Consider the following 25,585-nt stretch of genomic DNA (forward strand, 5'->3'; position numbering starts at 1 on the left):
GGAATTTCCAAACTTCGTGATCCATCTGGAATTGTGATTCCTCATTAGAATATTGATACACCCTAATTATTATGGCATGTGGAAATTTCCAAACATCGCGATTCCAAACTTGATTTATCTGGAATTGTGATTCCTCATTGCAATAATGATACACCCTAATTATTATGACATGTGGAAATTTGTGATCTATCATTACAATAAAGATCTGTACTAATTATTATGATCCAGATGTAATCGAATGATTTGAATGAGTCCATTAAGAAGATATCCATTAGATGAATAGCCAAGATGCTTCTAGCATTATGGATATTTAGGCCTAGAGACTTCTACAGTTGCAACATTATGAATATTAGAGGTCTGACATCATTCATGTAAACTTAAGTATAAACTTTCACCATTGATAATTTTATATATAATTATTTATATATATAAATTTAGAAAACATCTAAATTTAACATAAACTATCTTTAAAAATAAAAAAAGAATTTTTTATATTAAACAAAATAGTTTATAATGAATAAATACTATAAATAAATAGGTGACAGCTACAAAGGAGGAGGGAAAAATTATTTTTAAATATAAAAAATTATAAAAGATTAAAGAAATCTAATTATAAAATAAAAAGCAGGTAAAATTAAGCAGCCGAATGGAATCAAAGGAAAGTATCCAAAAAAAGTGCAAATAATCTAGCAACGTATATTCCGCATCGATTCAACCAAGGGGGTTGACACTGACCATATATTAAACCCTAGTTAACGTAATGTTCATGCTCTGGTATTTGTTCTGTTAAGCTGTCGGCTCTGCGGCATATTTTGTTCTTAGGGTTAGGGATTGGGCTTTTTAAAAAAACTACAGAGATTTTTATTTCATTTCCAATCCCTCTATCATGTGATTCGAACATTCGATAGGCTGTCAATCAGGTCTTTTGTTCCTGCGTGCAAAAAGAGAGGGTGAGCAAAATTTGTCTTGCAAGCTGCTTGTTTGAGAATTTTTTTTTTAAGTTTCCTTTCCGGTGGGTTGCGTATCTTATAAGAAATTAGGGCATAATATAGTTGCCTTGAAATTTTTGATTGTACAGGGTTTCAAGAGGTCTGGTACGAGTCGGATGCGGTACAGATGGTACTAAGTGTTGGTTTTGATGTTTTTGCTTAAAGGAAGATAATGGGCTTTCGGTGTTTTGCTGAAGGAGAATGATGGGTTGAAAATTTGGTTGAGTTGGACATAGGGGGTTGTGAGAACCCTTATTATAATGGTAATGTGATTGAGGAGAAAAGGAAGGGTTTGCTTGTGGTTGTGGGTGTGAATTTTGTCGCTTTAACCGTATACCAAATTTGAAAATCACGGCGTTTGGAGAACTCAGGTGGAGACTATGCTTCCGGGTGGAAGTGAGGGTTTTTTTGCAGTTGAACCGGTGAATTTTTGAAAGCGTTGTTTAGTAAACGAAAGGCAGAAAGGCTCCGTGGATTGGTCGGAAATTCGGGTTTTCATTAGATAAAACGTTAATTCTTTATTGGGACAGGTATAAAAGTTATTTGAATCAGGGTTTGCTGTGACACTGTTATTCAAATTGCAGCAACATTTCGTATTTGGGCAAGCTTTTTTGTGTTTATAATTTGGCGAATTAAATTCATTGGCAGGTTTCTCTGGCAATTTTCGTAGGATACATTTGACTTGAGTGGAACAATCTATTTTTGGGCTATATCTTTCTCCCCCCTTTGGCGTTACTTTTGAGAAGATAGTAATAATGCAGACAGAGGCTGCTGCTGAAGGGGCCTTTCATTCTGCCTCTGCAGGCAGGGTAGGAGTTGTGCTGGAGGCAGGGGTCACTTCTCCTCAAAGGGCACAGTTAACGACAGGATCAGCTGGGTCACTGAATAGTGCAGAGCAATTACAGCATGGTGGGGTGGATAGAGGGGTAAAGAAGTATGTTCAGCAATCCGTACAACATTCACAGATTGGGACGATATCGCAGCTTTTAGCAGGGGGGGTGGCTGGTGCTGTGAGCAAAACCTGCACTGCTCCATTGGCTCGGCTCACCATTCTCTTTCAGGTTTGTAAATAAATATGTGATATTAAGTGATTAGTTTTATTAAGGTAAAATGTAAAGATTAATTGTTTTTATGGACAGACCGGGCCACGATTCGGCCGATGGAGGTTTGAAGGGGATTTCTTTCCGTTTAACTTGTATAGCAGTCAAATTTTTATTTTACTCCTTTGTTTTGTGACAATAACCAAACTATTGTTTTTATTAAGGTACTCCTTTGTTTTGTGACAATAACCAAACTATTGTTTTTATTAAGGTAAAATGTAAGATTTTGCCAATTTGGCAGGTAGAAGTCTAAAGCGGAAGTATTTCTGTCTGACTTATGTGTTGGTCAATGTTTATACTCCTGGTTTTTGTCGTCATGATAATGCTCGGGAATAAATGCGAGCTTGGCAATCCACGTACGCTCTGAGTACTATTTAAAGGGTCGGATGGTTTTGATCTATTCACTTATTCAGAATCAATATTCCTTTCCCCCCTTGAGTGCTCTGTAGATCTTTTTTGTGGATTTTCTTATGATAAATATATCCATTAATAACTTTATTCATTTGGTTAATAACTCATATTTATATGTACAACGTTATTAGGTTGCGTTCTCACTAATTCTTAATGACTTCAGGCACTAGCAAGCCTGTTCAAACTGAGATGTGTATGACATGTGCAAATGACTCACATGGAAGGCTGATGCCTTGCTGAAAACCTAGTTGACTCATTTTCTTAAGGATCCATATCCAGCAGCTCTTCTCTATTTCAAATCATCTAATGTGCAATGAACTTTCTTGGTCATTGATAAACTATGTAAGGTTTGTCTATATCATTAATGTTAAAATTCAGCACATGGTATGCAGTTTCGGTGCTCTAGGGTTTGACACAAATTGTCTAACTTAACCTTTGATTAGACCTGCAATCACAAAAAACTTGAAGTACAAGAAAATAACAAATAAAAAAATCATATCAGAGTAACGCTTGCTCTCAGAATATTTTATTATCCTGAATTTTGGTTCTGCATTTCTGATGCAAACTAGAGAGTGCATTGTGTCATAAATAGAGTCTAAAATGTGGGTGATCAAAAACAAAAACAATATCTGCTGTCTACCCAACAGAAAGCTAAAAATATATATGACTGCTGTTCGTTCATATTAAAGCTGCAGTGCCTAAGAATAGTCTAAAATTAGTGTCTCAAGTAAGTTTAAAGCACCTATAACAGCAGTTACACAAAGTAATATAGAAAAAGTGTGCAATTTTCCAGTGTTCAACACACAGAATCCATCACTAAAGTTAGGGACTGATTTCTCCTTATATATGTGCCACTAGAACACCATTTGAGCAACCCATACACAAATTTAACTCACTTCTCACCAGGAAGGTGTTTTTCAAAAACCTGAACTTGGCTCTCAGTAGATCAAACTTCTCTTTTGATAGGGGCTCTGTCCAAATGTCTGCAACTTGGTCATCTGAAGCAAAATCCTCAACAAAATCACCTTTCTCTTTCTTTAGACAATCCCTTGGCAATTATAGTTGTTGGTGCTCATCCCTGTTTCTGTCTAATTTGAGTAACCGTGCTCTCATAATCCTATGTTGACAACTTATTCAAGATAACTTATACTAGGGTTCAATATGTCTATGTGTGTAGTTTTGCCACATGTTCTGATGTTGGTCAATCCAATAATTTACATTTGATTGGTTTAATTGCTCTCAACTCTGACATTTTGTGCTGCTGATTTCTATGTGTTTTAATTTCATGTGGATGGAAATCACAATTGTGATGGTATATGTGGACTACTTACATGGTACCACGTATCATCTTGCTAATGTGACATGGTGGGTCCGTGATCTTTTCATTGTGGGTGCTTGTTTCTTTTCAAAGGTTTTTGTGGTCTCAAAGTTGAATTTTTGCCTGCCACATGTTGCCTTGGTGGTGGTGGGCCCAATATCTTACTAGGATGTTTTGTGCTCTATGGTAGCAGTGTGGTGAGTATGGTGACAAGTAAAAGATGCCAAGTGGCGTATGGATGGCATTCTTTGTGGGTCCATTATCTTGTTGGGAGTGATTGTGGCATGGTTGTCACCTACTCATTTTCAAGAGGTTGTTCTTGGCTTTAATGGTGGTGGTTTGACTTTACCAATGCAAATCCCCTAGCCACCTTTGTTTCGAGATTTATTTCATATTTCATGGTTGTGATGGAAAATTGGAATTTTTGTACATTTCCTTGGCCACTAGCAATGTAGATGAACCTATGTTAACCTCAAACTTTTGGGATGGGGATAGCAAGGGACAAGGGGACGTGTTTTGGAGTCCTCGATTTTTTGGGCCATTTTTGGGGATGGTAGGGGACGACTTTATAAAAAATGGAGAAAATTTAAAATAGATAGGGAAATTTTAAATAGTCATTTGGTAACATTGATAAAGCATTCATATATACCTAAGTTATCGGGTTCTTCTAGTTTAGCTCGTGTCCTAGTACTGGTACTTTTTGGGTACTGGTACGGTCTGGGTTCTTCCTAGGTACGGCTTGATGTTATGTTTGCCGTTGCGCCAAAAGCTCGAGCTATCAACAAACGTCACAAACACCAAACTTACCCAGATCCATGAGAGGTGGCTAAGCCATGTCGCGAACCTCGAAGGAGGTGTTGACCACCAAGTCAACAATCTCCCCCTCAGCACCGATTGAGGGTTCCGCACTGACGGAATGAAAGAGACCTCTCGGGATTCGAACCCGTGACCCAAGGCTCTGATACCATTTGATGGTATGTTTGCCGTTGCGCCGAAAGATCGAGCTATCAATGAACGTCACAAACACCAGACATACCCAGATCCACAGGAGGCGGTTAAGCCATGTCCCGAACCCCGAAGGAGGTGCTGACCACCAAATCAACACGACTTGGGTTCTTCTTGGGTACCTGGGCTCTCTATGGGTCCTTCTATAAGACTCTCTTAAAATCTTAACGAACTTAATGAGCATGTTGGCAAAATAAAGAGATTCTCAAAAATTTATAGAGTCTACTTGGTTGCATGGTCTTCCTGCTTTGTAGGGCAGCCCTACAAGAGAGAAAACCCTTAGCTTGCTTGTACATTTGCAACTCTGCCGTAGCCGCATCAAGTTTTTCCACAGTACGAAACATTTTCTGCATGCACTTGAAGAAGCCTTGTTTGATCTCAACATCAATATCCATATATGGAATCTTATAGAATAACAAAGGATTGAGAAAATATCCCGCAACATGGAGAGGAGTGTGCATCTGTTCATCCCATCTTCTATCAATTATGTCCCACAACGACATATACATATCCCTGTTATTTCCCATCTTACTCCTTATCACCTCCTTGGCCCTATCCATGGCCTCATACAGATATCCCATGGGGGGGTTTTCCCCATCCACTACTCTCAAAACTTTTACTAGAGGCTTTGAAGATTATACAATTTGTTCAATCGATTCCCAAAAGCTGGTAGAATAGATGAACTCTGTCACTACTATCCCATTTGTTTGATTTATGAAGCTAGACTCCATCCACTCAGTTGAAACAAAACATTCACCTCAAATTAACTTTTTGCTCCCATAGTTTCTGCAATGCAAAGAAGTTTGTTGCAAATCTTGTCACCCCCGGTCGAACTACCTCCTTGCCCCCAGTGAAAGAGCGCATCATAGCCAAAACCCTTGTGTGATTATAAATAAATTTGGTCACCTTGTGAACCTTCTGAAATGCCTCCTTAACCCATTCAATTTTTCCAATGTCCTCTAGGGTTAGATCAAGGCAATGTGTTGCACATGGTGTAAAAAATATAGAAGGGTATTTATCTGTCAGAAGTTTCCCAACAGCAAGACATGCAATAGCATTGTCAGTGCAGTGATAAATTGAACCACTTTTTGTGGCCCTACATCAGTAACTACCATTTCATACATCTCAAACAATGCAGTTGTATTTTTAAATATTAGATGCATCCACAGATTTAAAAAAAAACAGTGCCAATCTTACAAGTGTCAAGGAAGTTAATGAGAGTCTGATTCCTTCCATCTGTCCAACCATTTGACATAATGCTACAACCAGTAATAGCCCATTGTAACCGATGCTCTTTAACAACATCTTCAACATCCCGTACTGCATCTTGTAGCATTCCAACCCTCAAAGACTCAGAAGATGGGGCTCCCGGATCTACAGCTGCAATAGCATCTACCATAGGTTGCCAATATGGATTTTTGGAAGCATGGAATGCCAAGTGAGAGGAGTACAAAAAATTATTAATTGCCTTATTTGCTTGTTCTGTGACATTTTTCCTCCATCCTGTACTCTTCAAAGTGGTTTGCGATCCCGGTGTAGTACGAGGTTGGAAGAATGTACTGATGTTTCCTCCACCTGTGTTTGGTCCACATGGTATAGAACGAGGTGGTGACTCAGATTCATTGAAATCCGCTTCTTCACCATCCTCCTCACCCAAACAGTTTCTCCTGGCATTTGCAGTACTAGAACCTAGTTCAACCCCAGTTTTTGCCTTTTTGGCCTTGCTCTCAGCAATCCCCTCAAGCTGCTTTGCCTGATACGAGACATCGACAGGGCATCTTTTGCATATCTCAGTGTTATTTCCTCGTTCTTTTGACAAATGCCATTTGAAACGATAAATTCCACCACTGATGTCCTCTAGACACCAATTGCACTTGACCTTCGTGCTACCAGGAATTGCTGTGCAATGTTTCTGTGCAAAGTCTTTTAGATGTGGCATTGTGATGAAGAATCAGTTCTGCAAAGACATTCCACTTAGTCTTTAATTCTTAGGGATCTAGGGTTAGGTTTATGTATAATAATTGCATTTGAATTTCATTGACATGGGAAATTGGAAATCTAAATGTATTTGAATTTCAAGATTACAACAATGGTATACTTCAATTGTTACTCAATAGTACAATACATGATCTAGTATATGAGCGTGAACAGTGACATTAATTCATAAATTTGTGACATCAAGACATAGAAGTGATAGTAAAAAGTCACACACAGTTATATGGGCATTTGATATTAGAGACTGGTCAAAGTAACTTAGGCAAGGCATTGAACATGTACACTCATGAATATGAAGTGAACATGAATACCAAAGAACCCCTCATGTTTGTAAATAGGCTGCAAGATATTTATTTTAGGCAGATTTTCTATGTTTATTCTGAAACTGACATGTTCTGATGTATTTATGGTGAACATAGATTCTAGATTCTATATTTATAGTGAACATAAACATAGAAAATCACAGGTTGTTTTAAGTTGAAAATCATCATAGTATAACATAGAAAAAAAACCACAAGCACAATTAGAAGAAAATCGTTGAAAATAAACCAGAAATATACAATATTGTCAATCACTAATATTATACTGGTACTGTCAATCACTAACAGATAATATTCAATACTGTCAATCACTAACAGATAATACATGATTACTATGATAAGTGAATACTATGATTACTATGATAAGTGAATACTGCATCTTTAGTAGATTAATACAGATGATTACTATGATTAGTGAATACTTTCAAATGGCATTCTATTAATATTTCTTGTGTATTAAAGATGATTACTATAAGGAACCAGATGCATCTTTCTTTTAAAGATTATAGGAACCAGAAAACACTAAAGATGCATCTGGTGTATTAAAGATGATTAATACAGATGATTACTTATCATAGTAATCATCTGGTTCCTTCTATCATAGTAATCATCTGTTATCCTACTGCATCTTTAACAACTGATAGGAAATTTTCAAATCTCAGAGTTCAACATTGACTAAAAACTATGCAATGGAGGCAACTAGTTTTCAATGGAAAGAGCAATGTGATAAATGAGCTGCACACAAAGTAAATTTAGAAGATAGAAAACAGTAACAGCAAATTACCATTACCCAAGAAAGAAGGATTGTCAACTTAAGTGCAGAACAATGTAAATCGTGCAATGTTGTCAATCCTACACAGAATGGTAATTTATCAACTTAAGGAAGAATGGTATATATGGGCAAACAGTAACAGCAAATTTCGTGCAATGTTGTCAATCCTACAATAGAATGGTAATTTATCAACTTAAGAAAGAAGGTTGTGCAAAAGTTAAGATGCCTACACATAATGGTCATTTATCACAGAATGTTGAGTGCAAATACCTGGAAGTGTTCCACTCGCAGCAGCTTGTTCTCTGATTCAAGCCACTCACATTCTATCTGCAAACTGTCGTACTCTCAGCAATCATCTGTAAATACTATCTGCAACCTGCAAACTATATGCAAACTATTGCACTCTCAGCCTGCAAACCCTACGCCGCACTCTCAGCCTGCAAGTTATCAGGCGAGATATGGAAAACCCAAAGCGTGACAGTTATAAAGAAAAAAAGCGGACGATTTTTCGCCCCCTTTTTTGGCGGTTTAGGGGTTTTTTTCGCGCGATGTTTTATTGGCGATTAATCGCGCGATTTTTCCGCGATTTAATCGGTAAAAATTGTTGAAAATCATTTTCAACAGTCAACGATTATTCTGCGCGATTTTGGGGAATTGATCGGCATTCCATCCGATCCCCGATTAATCGGGAAAAATTGCGTTTTTTTCCCGACTGTTGTTTCTTTGGTTAGTAAGGCCTAGTTTGTAATCTTTTTGTTTCTCTTTGATTTTCTTGTCAAGGAGACCTCAAGGATAACCCTCCTAGGTTTTTGCAGAGCCTGAAGAAGAAGAGGAGGTTATCTACCTTGTTAGTTGGTCTCTAACTGTTGTGTGCTTGTTGACGAATCCTGCCTTTATGCCCTTGTATTCTTGTTTCTCTTGCAAAGGTAGTGAGTGTTTCTTCAAGAGGATTGGAGCGCTGGTTTTGAGAGCCAACAAAAGTGAGAGTCTCATTAAGGTCAATTGCCTTTTTTTGAGAGAATCCTTTGGCATTAAACATTGTTGTGGTCCTCTTCAATTCTCCAGTCAGTTTGATTCATGGAATCAATCAATGATTCCACGATAGATTTAGAAACTAATAAAAAATGGCTAAACATAGAACAAAATGTATAACGAAACAATAGTTACCAAAAAAACTAAAAATAAGGTCTGAATTCTAGCAGTCAACAGGCAGAATTTATCACTAAAATTAGAGTCTGACTTGTCCTAAATTCTGCACTGCAAGTGCACCATCTGATCAACCCCATAAAAATCTAATAGTTACTAACATGGTAAAATTCTTTTGTTAAGCTTTAAGCAGATGGTTGGAGGACAGTTTGATTCACACCTTGTTGCAAAAGTCAGTTTTTAATGCATTGATACTATTTTCGGAATTTTCTTTACATGAAAATTACAAAGCAATCCTAGATGTGATTCCTTAAAAAATTGTGTGGCTTTATATATAAAGGATTTATTTGAGAGATTCATCAAACCAGTTAGAATTTTTAAAGTTTCTGTTCTTGGCTGTAGAGAGGGCTACATTTTGCGATCCAGTTACTCGTGGCACTATAATAAGCCCTACTCCTGTAAGAATGTGGGGGGTGCTAGCAATGTTAGCAGTTATTTTTTGTCTGAAAATTTTCTTACCCTTCTGTATAATTTCAGGTATAAAAATTTAAACCTTGGAAGGATTTCATCCTTGTTGGAGAGGGCATTTGTAAATGACTTTGACTTAAAAAAAATGTTTAATGTTTAGAATAGAGAGAGAGAAATTAGAAGGCAAGATAAAAAATGATAAGCAGAGGTGCAATATGTCGCAGCAATGTTGTTGCAGAATGTATATTATCAAAAAAAAATCATTTGGTGGCTAGAAATCCTATATAGAGCTCATAAAGGAATGGCACAATGCATAATAAACCTGTGTTACCTCGTATTTTTCTTAAGGTTTTGTTATTGTCTTTGTTGCATAACATTTCCCTACTGCACACTGCAAGGAGAAGAAATATGTTCCAATGCTTTTGTATTCCTCTGTTGATACTGGGAGTAAAATCTACAAGGTCCTTAGAATTTTTTTTGTAGCTTTAATTCTCAACAGAATAGAAACCATAATTACATGTGTAGTTCTCATAAATTCATGAAATATCACCATTGCAATTCTTTTATATTCATTTATCACAAAGAGACATAAAATGGTAACAATTAGAAAAAAGCCATTCACATCAATTGCATGCCTCATTTTATACACTGGAAGTTTGTATTCGCATAGCTTCTACTTGAATAACTACTGCTCATGACTCTCTGTAAGAATAAAGCCTTAATAATATCAGGAATTGTAGATGCAAGCTTCTGGATAAAAAGTGTGTAAATTTTTCATTTGACGTTTCAAAATCACTCACAGTGATTCATCATCAGGAAGAAGCAAATATGAGATAAGGATTGCAGATCGGCTTTATAAATAATGTGGGAGGTATGAGAGAAAAGAAAAAGATCCTAAGGTGTAAATAACAGGAAGAAAGGAAAAGAAAAGAAAGAAGAGAGAAAAAAGAGAATAATGAGAGAGAAAATAAAGAAATAGGAAAAAACACAAACAAGACAAGAAAAAGGAACAAAAAAATATAACATCAAAATAAGAATATAAAATAACTAAGGTAAAAGGAAACAAATAATCTTACAAAATGGCAATATAAAATTAATTTTTTTTTAACACACTAACAATGTGAAATTAAAAAAATTATAAATACAATAATAATAAAATATAAAAAAAGAAAAAGAAAAAACAATAAGAAGTAATATAACAAAAATTATCAAAAAATCAAAACAGAAATTATAAATACTAATTAATAAAAGATAAATAATAACAATGAAAATTCAACAATTGAAAAAACATAATTAAATATGGGATACAAAAAACAACAAATTAAGCCTTGAAAAATAAATAAAATGTAAACCAAAAAACCAAAACAATCTAACTATAAAAACAAAAACTAGTAAAGAGAAAATATAAATAAAAACTCCACAAAAGAACTAAAAATACAAAAATCAAAATAGAAATCAAAAGGAGTACAAAAGAGGGAAAAGAGGGGAGGCAAGATAAGGAGGAGACAATGAGAAAAGATAATGGGCAAGAAAGAAAACAAAAGAAAGTGAAGGATAAATGAGAGAGGCCAGAGACAAAATAAGTTAAAGAAGAGAAAGGAGAGAACATTAGGGAGGATGGTCAAGAAAGTGGGAGTTCAACAGGGGTTGCCACGATGGATTGATGTGCCACCCTTATCTTGTTTTGGATTAGAAGTATGGTTTTTTATGGTGATGGCTTCATATCAGGAATGTAACAATTCAAATATTTACTTAGAGTGGCTATTTTTAAGGAAGGAGGATTTGCTGGTTGCTGAAAAGTGGGTTGAAACATTAGCACCTTTCTAAGATCTTTATTGCCAGGAGGCAACCTGCATATGGTCATTTTTTATATTTTTCCCTCTTTAACATTTTTGATGACAGTATGGCAGTAGAGTAGGTCCTAGATTTTCTGGGCAACAGTTGTTAGAGGCATGTTAAAAAGTTGTGTGACCATATTCCTGCAAAATGTTCTGAAAATATCTTAGTACTTGCTGAGAAAATTGTGGTATCCCCCTCCACAGAACCACTAGGTTAATTTATTAATAAATTTTAGCTCATTTTTTTATAAAGCAAATTTTGAGTGTTCCTCTATGTAGAAATGAATTCCATTGATCTAAAAATAAATGCTCTTCTCAAGAGAGTAATCCCATGTCTTTTTGTGTTTTGTTTAGTTGCCTTCTTGTTTTGTTTAATTTTGTCTAGTTAAGTATTTATGTGGAAGTTTTCCTCCATGTAGGTCCAAGGTATGCACAATGATGGTTCAACCTTGCGTAAAGCGAGTATTGTTCGAGAAGCATCACGGATCGTTTCTGAAGAGGGTGTAAGAGCATTTTGGAAGGGAAATCTGGTTACAATCGCCCATCGACTCCCTTACTCATCTATTAGTTTTTATGCATATGAACGGTACAAGAAGGTGAGTACTGATCACTTGACAGCAAAGTTAATAAAAAAACAGGAAAAATGTTGTGCTAGAATGGTATTCTTCTGAGTTTCGGCACTTGATGCTGTTATGGTATGTCTAAGTGAGTTTTTGCTGCAGATCATGCATTCATTGCCTTTTATGGAGAGATATAAAGAGAATATTAGTACAGACCTTGGCATTCGTCTATTAGGTGGTGGTGCAGCAGGAGTAACAGCTGCAACTTTCACATATCCGTTAGATCTTGTAAGGACTCGATTGGCAGCACAGGTAATAACTTTTATAACTCTGGTTATTTATTATTCATTTGAGTTTATTCTGATATTTTTAATTCTGTTGAAGTAATTCTTATTTATCCCATAAATTGACCCATATGCAATGCATATTTGATGGTACATGTTAATCATTTATTATTGGAAGCTCTGAGTGATCACCTATTTTCTTCAGTGTTTCTCACGAGTCCAGTTACACATTTTGAAATATAGTTATCTGATAGTATAACGGTTTTCAAATATGTATGCTTTCTGACCATGCAACATGTTGTTAGATCTTGTCTATCAAAAAGTGTCGGTGGTTTGTAAATGCCTAATAACCAGTGTCAGTGTTTTACATTGGGTTGTAGCCAATTAGCAGTTAAGGGATTTTAGAAGATGCTCATGTTTTCACTAGAACTTTGTATACGTAGATTAAATTTAAGGTACACTCCTTTTGCCCAAAATGTTGACCAAGGCATTAGCAGGAAAAACCCAAAAATACAATATTAAAAGGTAAGTAGATATAAATTTAAATTTTTAAGGTTTTGCTCAAACTGTTGATTGAAGCATTAGTAGGAAAACCAAAAAGTATTTGAAAGCTGAAATTGTTTTGCATGTTTAATTTTTCGAGCTATTAAATATTTTAACTTCAAGGGATGTGTTTTACTGCAGAATTTTTGATTAGTCAATTAATGTCCTTTTCCTAGTTTCTAATCTATCTTTTCAATGGAGTAATTTCTATACCAGATTTGTAGAAAGTCTAGCATATGTGGCATTGGTCGCTGGTCTAACTGTTTGTTGTGACGTATTCACACATCGCCCCATCGCAAATGTGGACCCCTACTTTTTTAAGCATAGTTGTGAATAGGTGTCTTAGTTTAGTGTAGTTTAAAGTATGTGTCTCTTAAAATAAAAAATCCCCCAAAAATAAAATATGTGTCTCTTAAAATAAAAAATCCCCCAAAAATAAAAAAATCTTAAAAATACAAAAAAAATTTAGAACTTTAAAAAAATACAACAAAAAAATAAAAAATAAGCAGTGCCTCTCGAGCATTACTGCTTTTAAGCAGTGCCTCTTGATGTCACTGCTGCTTTTAAGCAGTGCCTCTCAGTAGGCATGGAAAATAAGTAGTGCCTCTCAAGAGCATTACTGCTTTTAAGCAGTGCCTCTTGATGTCACTGCTACTTTTAAGCAGTGCCTTTCAGTTGCACTGCTGCTTTTAAGAAGTGCCTCTTTATGTCATTGTTTCTTTTAAGCAGTGCCATCGCATGTCACTGCTGCTTTTAAGCGGTGCTTCTTAGTGTCACTACTGCTTTTAAGCAGTGCTCATTAATATCGTTACTACTTTTAAGCACTGCTTTTCAATAGCATTGCACTCTTTGTGCATTGCTCATCACCGCTTTTAGCGATGCAAGTCACTTGAAACGATTTTTTATTATTCAATCGATGATAAGCAAATGTAAGTTTGGGTTGATGAACCATCAATGGTGATATCTCGAGACTTGGAGTTTTCCATGATGCAATTTCAGGAGTGCATTCGATAACAAATTTTAAAACTCAAGGAAGATCTCAAGTATCAATGTGATGCAAGGTCCTTAATTAAATGGTTTCAGTTCGATGTTATGTGGCAAATGGGTGGTTGCAATTTTTTTAAGAGGAAGCACTTATCTTTGTGGGATGATTACAAGGCGATTATGATTGGACACTCAAAAGCAAAATTCGAAGCTTCTTGTCAAATAATAAGGGTGGCACATTAACTAAATTCAATTCATTACATAGCAACACATTCAAATATGGGTCACCACACGAGGGGAGTCGATAGCCAAATATCAACAAGTTTTATTCAACCAATGCAAAGAGGACATTACATTAAAAATTGCTAAAGCAAAAGAACGTACTTAATGTGTGAAAATGAATCAATTTGATGAATGCAATCCATTAAATTAGGTTGGTCCCAGCAATTCCATTTAATGATTTGAATTGCCAAGATCGAAGTTTTGAAGTATTGATTGCAACATGTTGATATATGGCAATCGCATATCATGAGGTAATTCTAATATGTGGAGGGTGAGTTGAAGTTAATATATTGCAAAAGACACCGCAATTTTGAAAAGATACACATATTTTAATAAAAGTCGGTGTCTATGAAATATTAAATGATTGCAATGTAACCCATTACATGAATTTTGTCAAACTATATGTGATGAGGTACCAATGCCTTTTTTATTTTACAAATTGATCACTGTGTTGATCAATTTGTTGAAATGATTTGCTCTTATTTTATGATTTTGGATTGCTTACAGCAGCAATAGGTGATTGTAGGCAATTTCAATTGAACAGAGGCAGCGATTATGGTCTTTTGTATCTAGCGAATTCATTTAGGATGATCATAACTTGAGCATGATTTGAGACCACCGGCTTCATGCATAGTGATTGCTAGGTGATGTTTGCTAGATCGATCAAGATGGTGATTTCTATGATATTGTAGTTGGGTGATTAATAACAGCGATCCAAATTGTGGTCAAATTCTGATCCCATTAAGGCAGCGATTCTGACTTTTGAATTTACCTTGACATCAACGATTTCCTCTCCTACATGCTGCGACTTCATATTGATGACCAGCGACTTCACCACAAAGGCGATTATATTCCATCTGCTGATTCGATCAGTGAGTGACAGCGATTTATATAACATCGTATCTGTGCGATTTTGATATCCAACTCGTCTTTTGTCGACCAAAAACTGTTTCATCATCAGCGATTCAATCACAAAGGCCAGCGATCCAGTTTTGATCAGTCTTTCATCAAATAAAGGTGGTGATTTTGATCTTGTCATAGCGAATCTATTCTGAGACACAGCCACTTCTCTTATATGCTGCTACTTCAATTGGCCTTCATATTCTAGTGATATCAAACCACTGTTTGACAGCGAATGTGTCTTCATACTTGGCAACTGCATTATGAGCGATCAGTCTATTATTACTTACCGGCTGTGATATTTGTGAGTGATTTGGGTGGTGTGGTAATATTCAAGTGGTATGACCAAGACTGATTGGATTTGAACACTTGGCAGGAATCACTAATTCCAAATTCAATCAAAGTTGCATTTGAACTGGCATTGACACAGTGAATTTTGATTTCAAATTCAATCAAAGTTGCATTTGAACTGGCATTGACACAGTGAATTTTGATTAAAGGGAGATAAATCGAATTTCACAAAGTAATTTTGATCAACTTCAGATCTGCAAGTGAATTCCAGTTTATCATTAAATATCTTCACAGGTTTCAAGTGAAGTCTAATTGGCAATCAATATCAAATAATGTGTTCAAAGCTGATCTTCCTTTATCCATCAAAGGGTTTTACGATATTTTATTGCCTTAGAGAGCTTTGAAAGAAATTACATTTGAGCAGGGTTAGAGAGGTAGCCTAGGCTTTCAAGGTTAATAATTAGAACTTCTCACCCTAAGTGATTCATTCATACAAATGTCACTTCATAAAACTAACTTATCTAACTCTCACGGGTACACCATGGCAGGAGCACGGTTGACCCACATCAAGCACTCAAGGACGAAATCTTCACAATCTTGGAAGAATCATTGACAGTATGGTTAGATGAAAGTTCAAGAATGCAAGTGATTGAGACAAGGGATAGTTTCAAAAGAGTTAATCAAAGTTAGAAGATCGACATGAGCGAAGTCATCGTCACATCAAGTGCTTACACATGTTGAGTATCAAGAGATATGCCTCATTCATTCATTCAATTAATTGCACATTTGTGACGAGCTATGCAATCAATCAAGCTGAGGTGGTGACTTGTCATCATTATATCCAATCACATCACTTCATGAGGAGGCGTCTAGATTCAAAAGGAGATAACCACTACAAGGGCACAAAGATCGAAGTACCTACCCCTATCACCTATTGGTTGAATTTTCTAAGAAGGACATGTGTCCCATCAAATGTAATTGTATCATTGGTCAAGCATTAAATGTTCTGTAATGGGTTCAACAAACCCTAGTTAGGGTTTCTATCAGGTAATCTTGGCCTTTGATCTCAAGTCAATTTGAGGCACTGAATTGTAATGAGAGCACTAAAAAAGGCTCCACTTCTTCATTTGTAAGGTCAATAGTTAAAAGTCAATAGTCAATAGTTAAAAGTCAATAGTCAGTAGTAGCAGTTCAATTCGTATATCCATACTACTAACACTTTGCCGATGGTAAAGTGCCTTGTGTGGTCAATTGGATCCATATTGCATCTACATTGGTATGCATCAACTTGATGGTATCTATGCTTGTAGCGGTGATTTGAACATCATAAAGCTATCCTTAGAAGATCGAACTAGCCTTGTGGAGATGTTCGTTGCATGTCGAAGCAAGACTTAGGTAGAGTTTCATCAAAGATCATTCATTGCTCCTACATTCCTAGAGTTAGAATTAGATCTCTCTCAAACCTTTTCCTTTTTTCCTTTTTTTCAAGTCAAGTGAAATTCCACGTTCCAACATCATTCGAGCATTTAGGTGTTCAACGTAAGTTCCCTCGCAGGTACAGCAAATCACATCATACACCATTGAAGCTATCAATACTTTATTCTGACAAACAAACAAACTGGGCGAACTGAAATTGTCATTGTGTTTCATTAGAGCCTCAAGCATTAGTAGTGGAAATGCCACTTCAACTACCGGTTCACCATCTTCATCAATTTGCACCTATTTTACACCAGTTTTTTAGGATGGGGACGGCAGGGAACAGGGGGAAATGTTTCTGGAATGGATTGGAATGATAGTTGGTTTACAATTGCTGTTCAAAATTGTCTAATACTAAATAACCAACAATTAAACTACATGCAGTACATACAAACAAACAATTACTTGTCATTGGGCGCACTGAAATTGTCATTGTGTTTCATTAGAGCCTCAAGCATTAGTAGTGGAAACGCCACTTCAACTACCGGTTCACCATCTTCATCAATTTGCACCTATTTTACACCAGTTTTTTAGGATGGGGACGGCAGGGAACAGGGGGAAATGTTTCTGGAATGGATTGGAATGATAGTGGTTTACAATTGCTGTTCAAAATTGTCTAATACTAAATAACCAACAATTAAACTACATGCAGTACATACAAACAAACAATTACTTGTCATTGGGCGCACTGAAATTGTCATTGTGTTTCATTAGAGCCTCAAGCATTAGTAGTGGAAACGCCACTTCAACTACCGGTTCACCATCTTCATCAATTTGCACCTATTTTACACCAGTTTTTTAGGATGGGGATGGCAGGGAACAGGGGGAAATGTTTCTGTAATGGATTATTTGGGAGGTCATTTTTTTAGAGGACAATTATAAAGAATACAGGGGAGATCTAAACATATAAGGATCATTTGATAACCCATTCATTTTATACATTATAAAATCTTATTACATAACATTAGATTTGAATTGATATTTCACATGAGCAGTCATTGCCATTGTGCATATAAATTATATAAAAATTTCAACAAAAGGCCCAAAGACTCTGAGTTTCAACTACAAAATGACAAAAACATAGAAAATGTGCTGCTGCCCCTAATCAACATTTACCGAGATTGCATCAAAATTGTAGTTCGAGTCTGAACCATTGTCACTATGAAGGCTACCTTATCCAATGAGTCTGAACCAGTTTCAGTATGAAGGCTACCTCATCCAATGACCCCAACTAATTCCCTCCGAAGCCTCTTCATCAACTTGTGTGGCATTTTCAAGATCAACATCCCAGCATTTTTTCGGAGACTAATGATACTCGAGAGTATGCCTATCTTGAAACCATAAGGCACTATGCATAGCCACCAACTTCCCCACTCTTCAAGAAAGCCTATTCCTTTTGACTGTTATAATAGAATCTATGATGCTTATGACATAAGAGTTGGATGTGAGGTGCACAAGAGGAGTTTCTAGTCAGGTATGATGATCGTTTTGGTGAGGTGTGAGATATCTCATGAGTATTTGGACACCTACTTTTGGGATTTGTGGTATTGGCGATTTTTTTTGGAAGACATCTATGATATCTTGTATTCATATCTCCAATATTTTGATGGCATGTTATTTTGTAGTCATTCGAGCATCGTCATGTTGCTAAAGTTTAAAGAGATAATCTGATGTCATGTAATTTATTTTATCATTAATACAGGCTTGGTTTTCCATATATGATCTACTCTTTGTTATTGAATTTGATTGTATTAAGATCAAGATATCTCATTGTATAGTTACACATTGTTTCAACATTGATAGTATGATTGAAGTTGTATTTGGACCAATTTGTTTCAATAGCAGAGGAATTGGCAACCCTTGAAAGGAGGTGAGTGGCAAATATTCTCAAATTTGGTGCATCCTTGCCATGTCACATCTAACATCCAATAGGGTTGGTTCGAGCTAATCTTGGTTGGAATGCAAAGATTGATGAAGGCTAGTCATTGTGTTAGAAGTAAAGTGGACTCCTCATGGTATAGATTTTTAAAGGTCTTTTATGAGCACTCTTCATCTCTTCATCATGAGATGGAGGCACTCTCCTAGGCCTAGCTCCATACCATTTGGGATTGAGAGCATAGGCTGCCATATGGAGTGGAGTGTTTGTACTGTTTCATCGTTGCATATAGTGTGTTTAATACGCTCCTCGTATCCCAGAGTAGGATCCTTGGTTTGAATGGCTTGTTTCATTTGTCCAAGAATATTGTCAAATGTCTTATAAATCTCTGTAAGGTTAGGAGTGTTTGTATCAACATCTCTTATGAGATGCACAATACATGAGGTGAAGTACCTAATGTATCTGCAAACAAGTGACAAAAATTAAAATTAAAAAAAAATCAAGACTCAAAGGACAAAGAGTGAATGCTATTACAAAGAATGAAAATAATTTGTAAGTTAGAACCATTAATAAATTAACTATGTGATAATAAAACCATCAATTTCTTATCTCATTTTGGACTACCAATAATCTTTAAGGATCTGCTGTTTCACTCTTTTCCAACGTTACCCCAAGTTTCCGGGACGGCAATTTTTTTTGCCAAATTTGGGGACGGGGGGGGGGGGGGGGGGGGGGACGGCAAAGGGGACAACTATATAAAATATAGGGAAAATTTAAAATATGTAGGAAAATTCTAAATGTTCATATGAAAACATGGATAAAGCATGCATCTATACATTATATTCATATGAAAACATGGATATAGCATGTGTATGATACTATGAAAACATTTTAGAATGCAAACATCGAACATACAACATTATCAATAGACTCAATACTCAATATGCACTCATAATTCAGAATTTCAATTCATTCACATTGTCAGTCAATATGCATATCATAATAGATATTAAAGAAATAACATACAAAATGCCCAAAGGCCACACTGCTGCCATATTGTTTCATTGTCAATTGTGATATGGAAATCAAAATAGTACCAAGTAAATACTAAAAAGCAAAGTATAATATTTATTATTTAATATTTTATTATTTAATTTATTTTCTATTTATAAATTTTAAAATTTATAATATGATTTAATTTAAAATTATAAATATTTCATATGAATTAATAAATTTAATGTCGCCTTCTAATTTTTGATAGAGGGCCCATGTTAAAAAAATAATAAAATCTAGATAGTCGTATTTTGATTTCATAACTATTCAAATTCAATAATAAAAATATTGATAGTCGTTTTTTAAATTTTTTCAATATAGAGGGCCCATGTTAGAAAAATTAATTTTTTTTTGAAATTACGACTTTTAAAAAAAATATTTTTCCCTAGCTCTAGATGTGGGGGACGTCTAGCTGTCCCCAGCCGTCCCCCCGTTTTGGGGACGTCCCCTCAAAATTCTGACAATTTGGGGATGGGGGGGGGACATCCCCTGGCCGTCCCCAAGTCCCCGAAACGTCCTCGGGACTGGGACGGGAGTTTTCAGGTAGGGGATGCGTCCCTGGGTTTCGTAGCTCTTTTCCCTTAGCCGTGCTTGCCTGTAACCATCTACTCTACTTTGGATTAACCATTATCAATTATAGAGGCTGACATCTAGTATCCATAGGTTTGAGGATTTAAAAAGAAAAAATGAACAAAGTGAGGTGTGATGATTGCAAATGAACATTTATATGTTTAATTTTTGTGATCATCGTCTTCACCTAATCTATCTTTTCAATGTGTTGTTCAAGGCATGAATACACGGAGTCTCTAAAATGTGCTTATAATTTATAAGCACTCTCCACCATCAAGCTAGCTAATTTACATACATAGGCTGAATGGGTCACCACTTTTACCATATTAGATTGTCTAATTTCTTCTTTGAATATTCAATAGCTCTAAGAAAATAAGAGTTAGTTGAACATGTGACATTGATATTGATGAGTACCTGATGTCTAATATCAGTCCACTCATCCATGATGATAGAGTAGCCATCTCTTCTACAAGTTCACTGTTTCACCCTAGAAGAACCAGTAATGGTACTTCTATTGCATCTTGGTTGAATTTGAACTGTGTTACCCTCAGTGACCTCATTATTGTTCACTGTTTTTTTGTTGAAAATTCGGAACATTGCTGCAAATACAAACATAAAACAAAAATCAAACAAAAAATCTCCCAAAGTGTTTGGAACTTGAAAAAAGCAAAAAACAATGCAAAAGAACTTGAACAAATGAACAACGGATGGTAAGCTTATTTCAAATGATGTAAGATTTGATGCTCTCTTGCCTCTTACTTACTTTTTCTCCCTAATCTTCTTCCAGCTGTTCTCCTTCGTTATCTTATTCTTAAATTGGAAAAAGGAATTTTGTTTTTGGTTTTGGTCAGTGGTCAGGGTTGGTACAAAGGGGTGTGCGGGTCCTTGTGGGCTCCCCATGCCCCCCTTATTTTCAATTTTGAAAAAACAAAACAAAAACAAAACATTTAAGCTACCTGGGTTGTATGAGATGGCTAGCTACTCCCTGTTGTTTCCTCCTGCCGATTCCCTGTTTTGGAAATGTTTCCGAATTCTTGCACAAATTGGGTATGGGGTGGAGACATATCCGTTACACTATCCTTGAAAAGTCCCCTATAGGTGATGGATCAAAATATGTAGGGGAGATGGACCAAAATATGTAGGGGACATGTCCCTGGGTGCATTGATTTTACAAATTTATGTATCACTGAATATGCCAGTTTTTGTTGAGTCCCAAGTTTGAGTCAAAATTTTAGCATGCTGAGTTTCAGAACTATGATCAAAACATTAGTGAGTAAAAACTTGTGATGTTTGAAAAAAATAGAAAGCCAAAAATATAAATATTTGCCTTAAATAATAGCGGTGCAAGGATAGGTAAACAATGCAGTCAACATGATTGCTTTGGTGATGTTTTTGCTCTGCACTTAATGAGAGAGGTGAGTGTCAAAATTGAGAGGATTGTGTGTTATTCTCATGTCTTTTTCCTTAGGGGAAGAGTACCAGTAGTGGATCGCGTTCCAATAGCCAATCACTCTTGGTGCACCCATCCCCCCAATTACTAATTTTAAAGGATCCAGAAAAATGATGATGAAAAGCTCATTAATAAGTTTCAAATGTACCAATAGCCGATCACTTTTTAGCTGTTTTGATCCGTAATTGGCCCATTTGTGCACCACTAGGTGGGACATTTGTCCACAAGTACTGGCAATTTTGAGTGGACGGTTATTGGAACATCTTTAAGTAGGTATCGTGCGACACTTTGAAATGTGTACTTGTTGACCCTCGTGCGCATAACTGATCCCACAGTGTGTGTTGTTACTACCTAGAAGCCACTACTGGTACGCTTCTCCTAGTTTCATTTAGGTTTTAATTTTTCACTTCTGTTTTTTTCTTATCTGTTTATTAAATAAAAAATAAAAAATAAAAAATGATCTTTTTCTTCAAGCAATTTGAGCCTAGATTTTCCCTGGAAGGTGACTGCATGCGTACCTCTGTGATGAACTTAGGCCATAACCTAGGCAAATTGAATGTGTTTCCTTGGTATCTTGTGGCTAGAATCAGAACCCTGTTTGAATTGGTTACAGGTAACAAAGCTATAGGTTCTCCTGATCATGCAGACAGCAAGCATATATTATAGAGTGTCTTGAGTTTTTGAATAGTCAAACTTCCGAGTGTGAAATTCTTTTACTTAAATGAGTTTGAATAGGCATTTCCTATAAATTTGTTGTGTTACAATTAGAAGTGACTATGAATTGATCACTATGATGACCACTTAAATGCTTGTAATTTTTGGAGAGTTGCTTGGTTACTACTAGCTAAACTAGAAGCCGTATTGTAAATATAGGACCTTTTTTGTATAAATTTTAGCTCTGTATGTTTATAGTTTTTTCTTTATCAGTTTTTATTCATTTTCTCCTAGTTAACCCACATATATTGTGCAATGTTATATTTGAGCATGGGTATATTCCAAAAGCATGTTGATTAATTCATAGTAGTTTTTGTATTTGTCATCAATTGATCAGACATTTAGAACAACATAGTAGAAATAGGAGCTTTTGTGGCATGATGTTTATAAAATATTACTGGCCATGATCATGTATATAATGTTTATTGGCTTCATTTTTTCTTTCTCTTACATTCTATTGTTTGACAGACAAAAGTAATGTACTACAAAGGCATCACACATGCCCTCTACACCATTTCAAGGGAGGAAGGCATCAAAGGGTTATACAAAGGCCTTGGAGCAACTTTATTGGTTAGTGTACAATACATTTAAGCAAGCCCACTAACACTCTGAATATATTTCTTCTAACACTAAATGGCTATCTATGCATCATGCAGGGGGTCGGACCTAATATAGCAATTAGTTTCTGTGCCTATGAGACTCTTAGATCCTTTTGGGAGTTTGAAAGGTATGTCCAGGGTCTTATTACTGCCAACTTTTACAATACTAGAAGCTGGCTCTTGGAGTATAAATAAATTAGTTTTCGTGCATTTTGTTTCAGTTAGCTGCTTCATAGATTTTTTCTTACAATTAAGCTACAAGACTATATTTGTCTTCTCATTTCTTTTTCTACGTTCAACTCCTGATAAAGTGCCAATGTTTTATAATTCAGGCCTCATGATTCTCCCGTGGCAGTTAGCTTGGCGTGTGGCAGCCTTTCAGGCATTGCCTCATCAACAGGTAAAATGGGATGTAATGTTTTTATGCATAAGTCACATTTTGAAGTGCAACCTACCTCCCGATTTTTATCCAAGGGATTGATATATCTTTTGCAGACATCATCCATGAATTTTTCTATAATATAAATTTTAAAAAAGCAGAACATATTATGTGTCCTCACTTGTTCTTAAATATTTGTAGCTACATTTCCACTCGATTTGGTCAGGAGGAGAATGCAACTGGAAGGTGCAGGAGGGCGTGCACGTGTATACAATTCAGGAATTTTAGGCACATTCAAGCACATAATCAAGACAGAGGGATGGGCTGGTTTATACAGAGGAATTCTTCCAGAGTATTTAAAAGTTATTCCTAGTGTTGGTATTGTGTTTATGACCTATGAAATCATGAAGACGGTTCTTTCTCGAAGGCCTTCAGAGGAATAGAGTTTTCCAAGCTGGTTTCCTGTTCTATTCATTTCAAAGAGAATTATTGCATGTCGTCTAATCTTTTTAACTATCTACTTTTGGGACATATAAAGTATACCGGAGATTGTATTTGAAATATTCACATATAAGGATTTATTCATTGGGAAAAAATGGTATTTCTATTATACAGAGTAAAGCAACCTGACCGACAAGCTTCTACTTTTATTCATTGTCTGTGAACGTGGTAAGCTACTAAATTGGCACAAGAAGTTGCTCCAAGAAAAGCGAATAAGTTATTGGCTGTTTGATGACAGCCAAATGAATTTTACTCGCAGGATGGACACACATTGTGTATGCCAAATTTGGGATGATTCCATTTCAAGCAAAATTCAGCCATTGCCTCATGCTTGAAGCAAAGGGAACACACTGCAGACCTGGTTAAGTTCAGATATTCAGCAGAGAGTGTAATTCTAGGTTGGATTTACAGTATAAAGTTTTGACTTTTCAGATTAAGAAGATACTCAACACTAATAGCTCCATCTTTATTTGTAGGAACAGACTATACTTTGTACACTGATTTTGTAATAGAACAATGCAGCTATAAAAAAGTAGGGCAGAAACACAACCGACAAATTGTATTCTTTTTGGAAAACTCTTGTAGTCATACGGCATCTAAGTTGTAAGTTCTGAGTTTTTGGCGATACTATTTTTAGTATATAAAGAATTTGTTAAGGTGAAAATTGACACGGCTTTTTCTTAGGTTTGTATTTGTGGCATTCATTTTTGGTAGCATAATTTTACATTTTCGTAATATGTTTTTAATTATATCAGGTCATTTATAGATGGTTTCAGTGTAAATATTTTTCTGGGTCTTGAGCTTTATGCCATCGCGTAGTTGTTAGTGTAGTTCAGTTTCTTTTTTAGTTAACAGTGCAAGTACACGTATCTATTTATAAAAGCAACTTCGGGAGCAATAGATATTCATCTTTTTTTCTTCACGTATCATTCAAGAATAACAGTGTAGGCTGGCCTCTTCAGGCCTTCAGCCGAGAGTAATTTGAGTTTACATTTTGGTAGAAACATGCTTGGATCTTTTTCTTGCAGTAACATATTTTAATCTTAGTGGGAACCTCAGCCATCAATTTGGTACCGACCACAATTAGTCAATATTGGCACCAAATATCACAACACAACTTGTTGCCAAAATCATCCCCGGCGACAACATTCTGACTTGGTTTGTAGAAGATGAATCTCTTGCTTATCGTTCATTGCTTGGTGCTCATTGATATTTCATTTTGTATTGATTTCTCATTGTTAGTGTCATGGAAGATGATTCTATATAATCAAAATTTATCACTCTTTTTTTTTTTTGCAGTAGATTTATCATATATTGAACTTTCATATCAATCCTTTTGTATCCAAGTTTTTATTATTATTTTATTGATCAAGATTAACAAGGTCGCACTTGTTCTTTCCTAAAGGGAATTCAACACATCAATTTAGGTGCCCAAATATTGACAATTTGCATCGTATTCCAAATAAAGTGACGTACTTAATTGGTTCAAATTGACATTTCAAAATTAAGTTGGCGGCTCGTCTTGTTAGGAAGTTTTATGGAGCTTGGCTGAACATCGAATTTTTTTTAATAATGTGCTGTGTGAGATTTAGAACCAATAATTTTAACAGATTTAAAATGTTAAATGGTAATTTACAAACCCTAAAATGCATAACAATGTTTTAATATTTCACACAATAATGTTATCCACCATACACGTGCTTCAAGTTTTTAATTTAACACAAGCAACAAATTCAACTTATTGAGCAACTCTAATCAACC

General features: G+C 35.7%; 1 protein-coding gene across 1 annotated transcript; it reads left to right on the forward strand.

Moving 5' to 3' along the window:
* The first annotated feature begins 731 nt into the window (after positions 1 to 731).
* LOC131032368 (uncharacterized) lies at positions 732 to 24,488 on the forward strand. Its single transcript, XM_057963316.2, has 9 exons — positions 732 to 950; positions 1,079 to 1,519; positions 1,638 to 2,050; positions 11,782 to 11,958; positions 12,085 to 12,234; positions 22,814 to 22,915; positions 23,002 to 23,072; positions 23,277 to 23,344; positions 23,525 to 24,488. Exons 3-9 carry the CDS (start codon positions 1,745 to 1,747, stop codon positions 23,764 to 23,766), a joined length of 1,116 nt encoding a protein of 371 aa, XP_057819299.1. The 5' UTR covers positions 732 to 950; positions 1,079 to 1,519; positions 1,638 to 1,744; the 3' UTR covers positions 23,767 to 24,488.
* Positions 24,489 to 25,585: the final 1,097 nt, after the last annotated feature.

This window comes from Cryptomeria japonica, chromosome 8 (genome assembly GCF_030272615.1).
Source record: "Cryptomeria japonica chromosome 8, Sugi_1.0, whole genome shotgun sequence".
Lineage (NCBI taxonomy): Eukaryota > Viridiplantae > Streptophyta > Pinopsida > Cupressales > Cupressaceae > Cryptomeria > Cryptomeria japonica.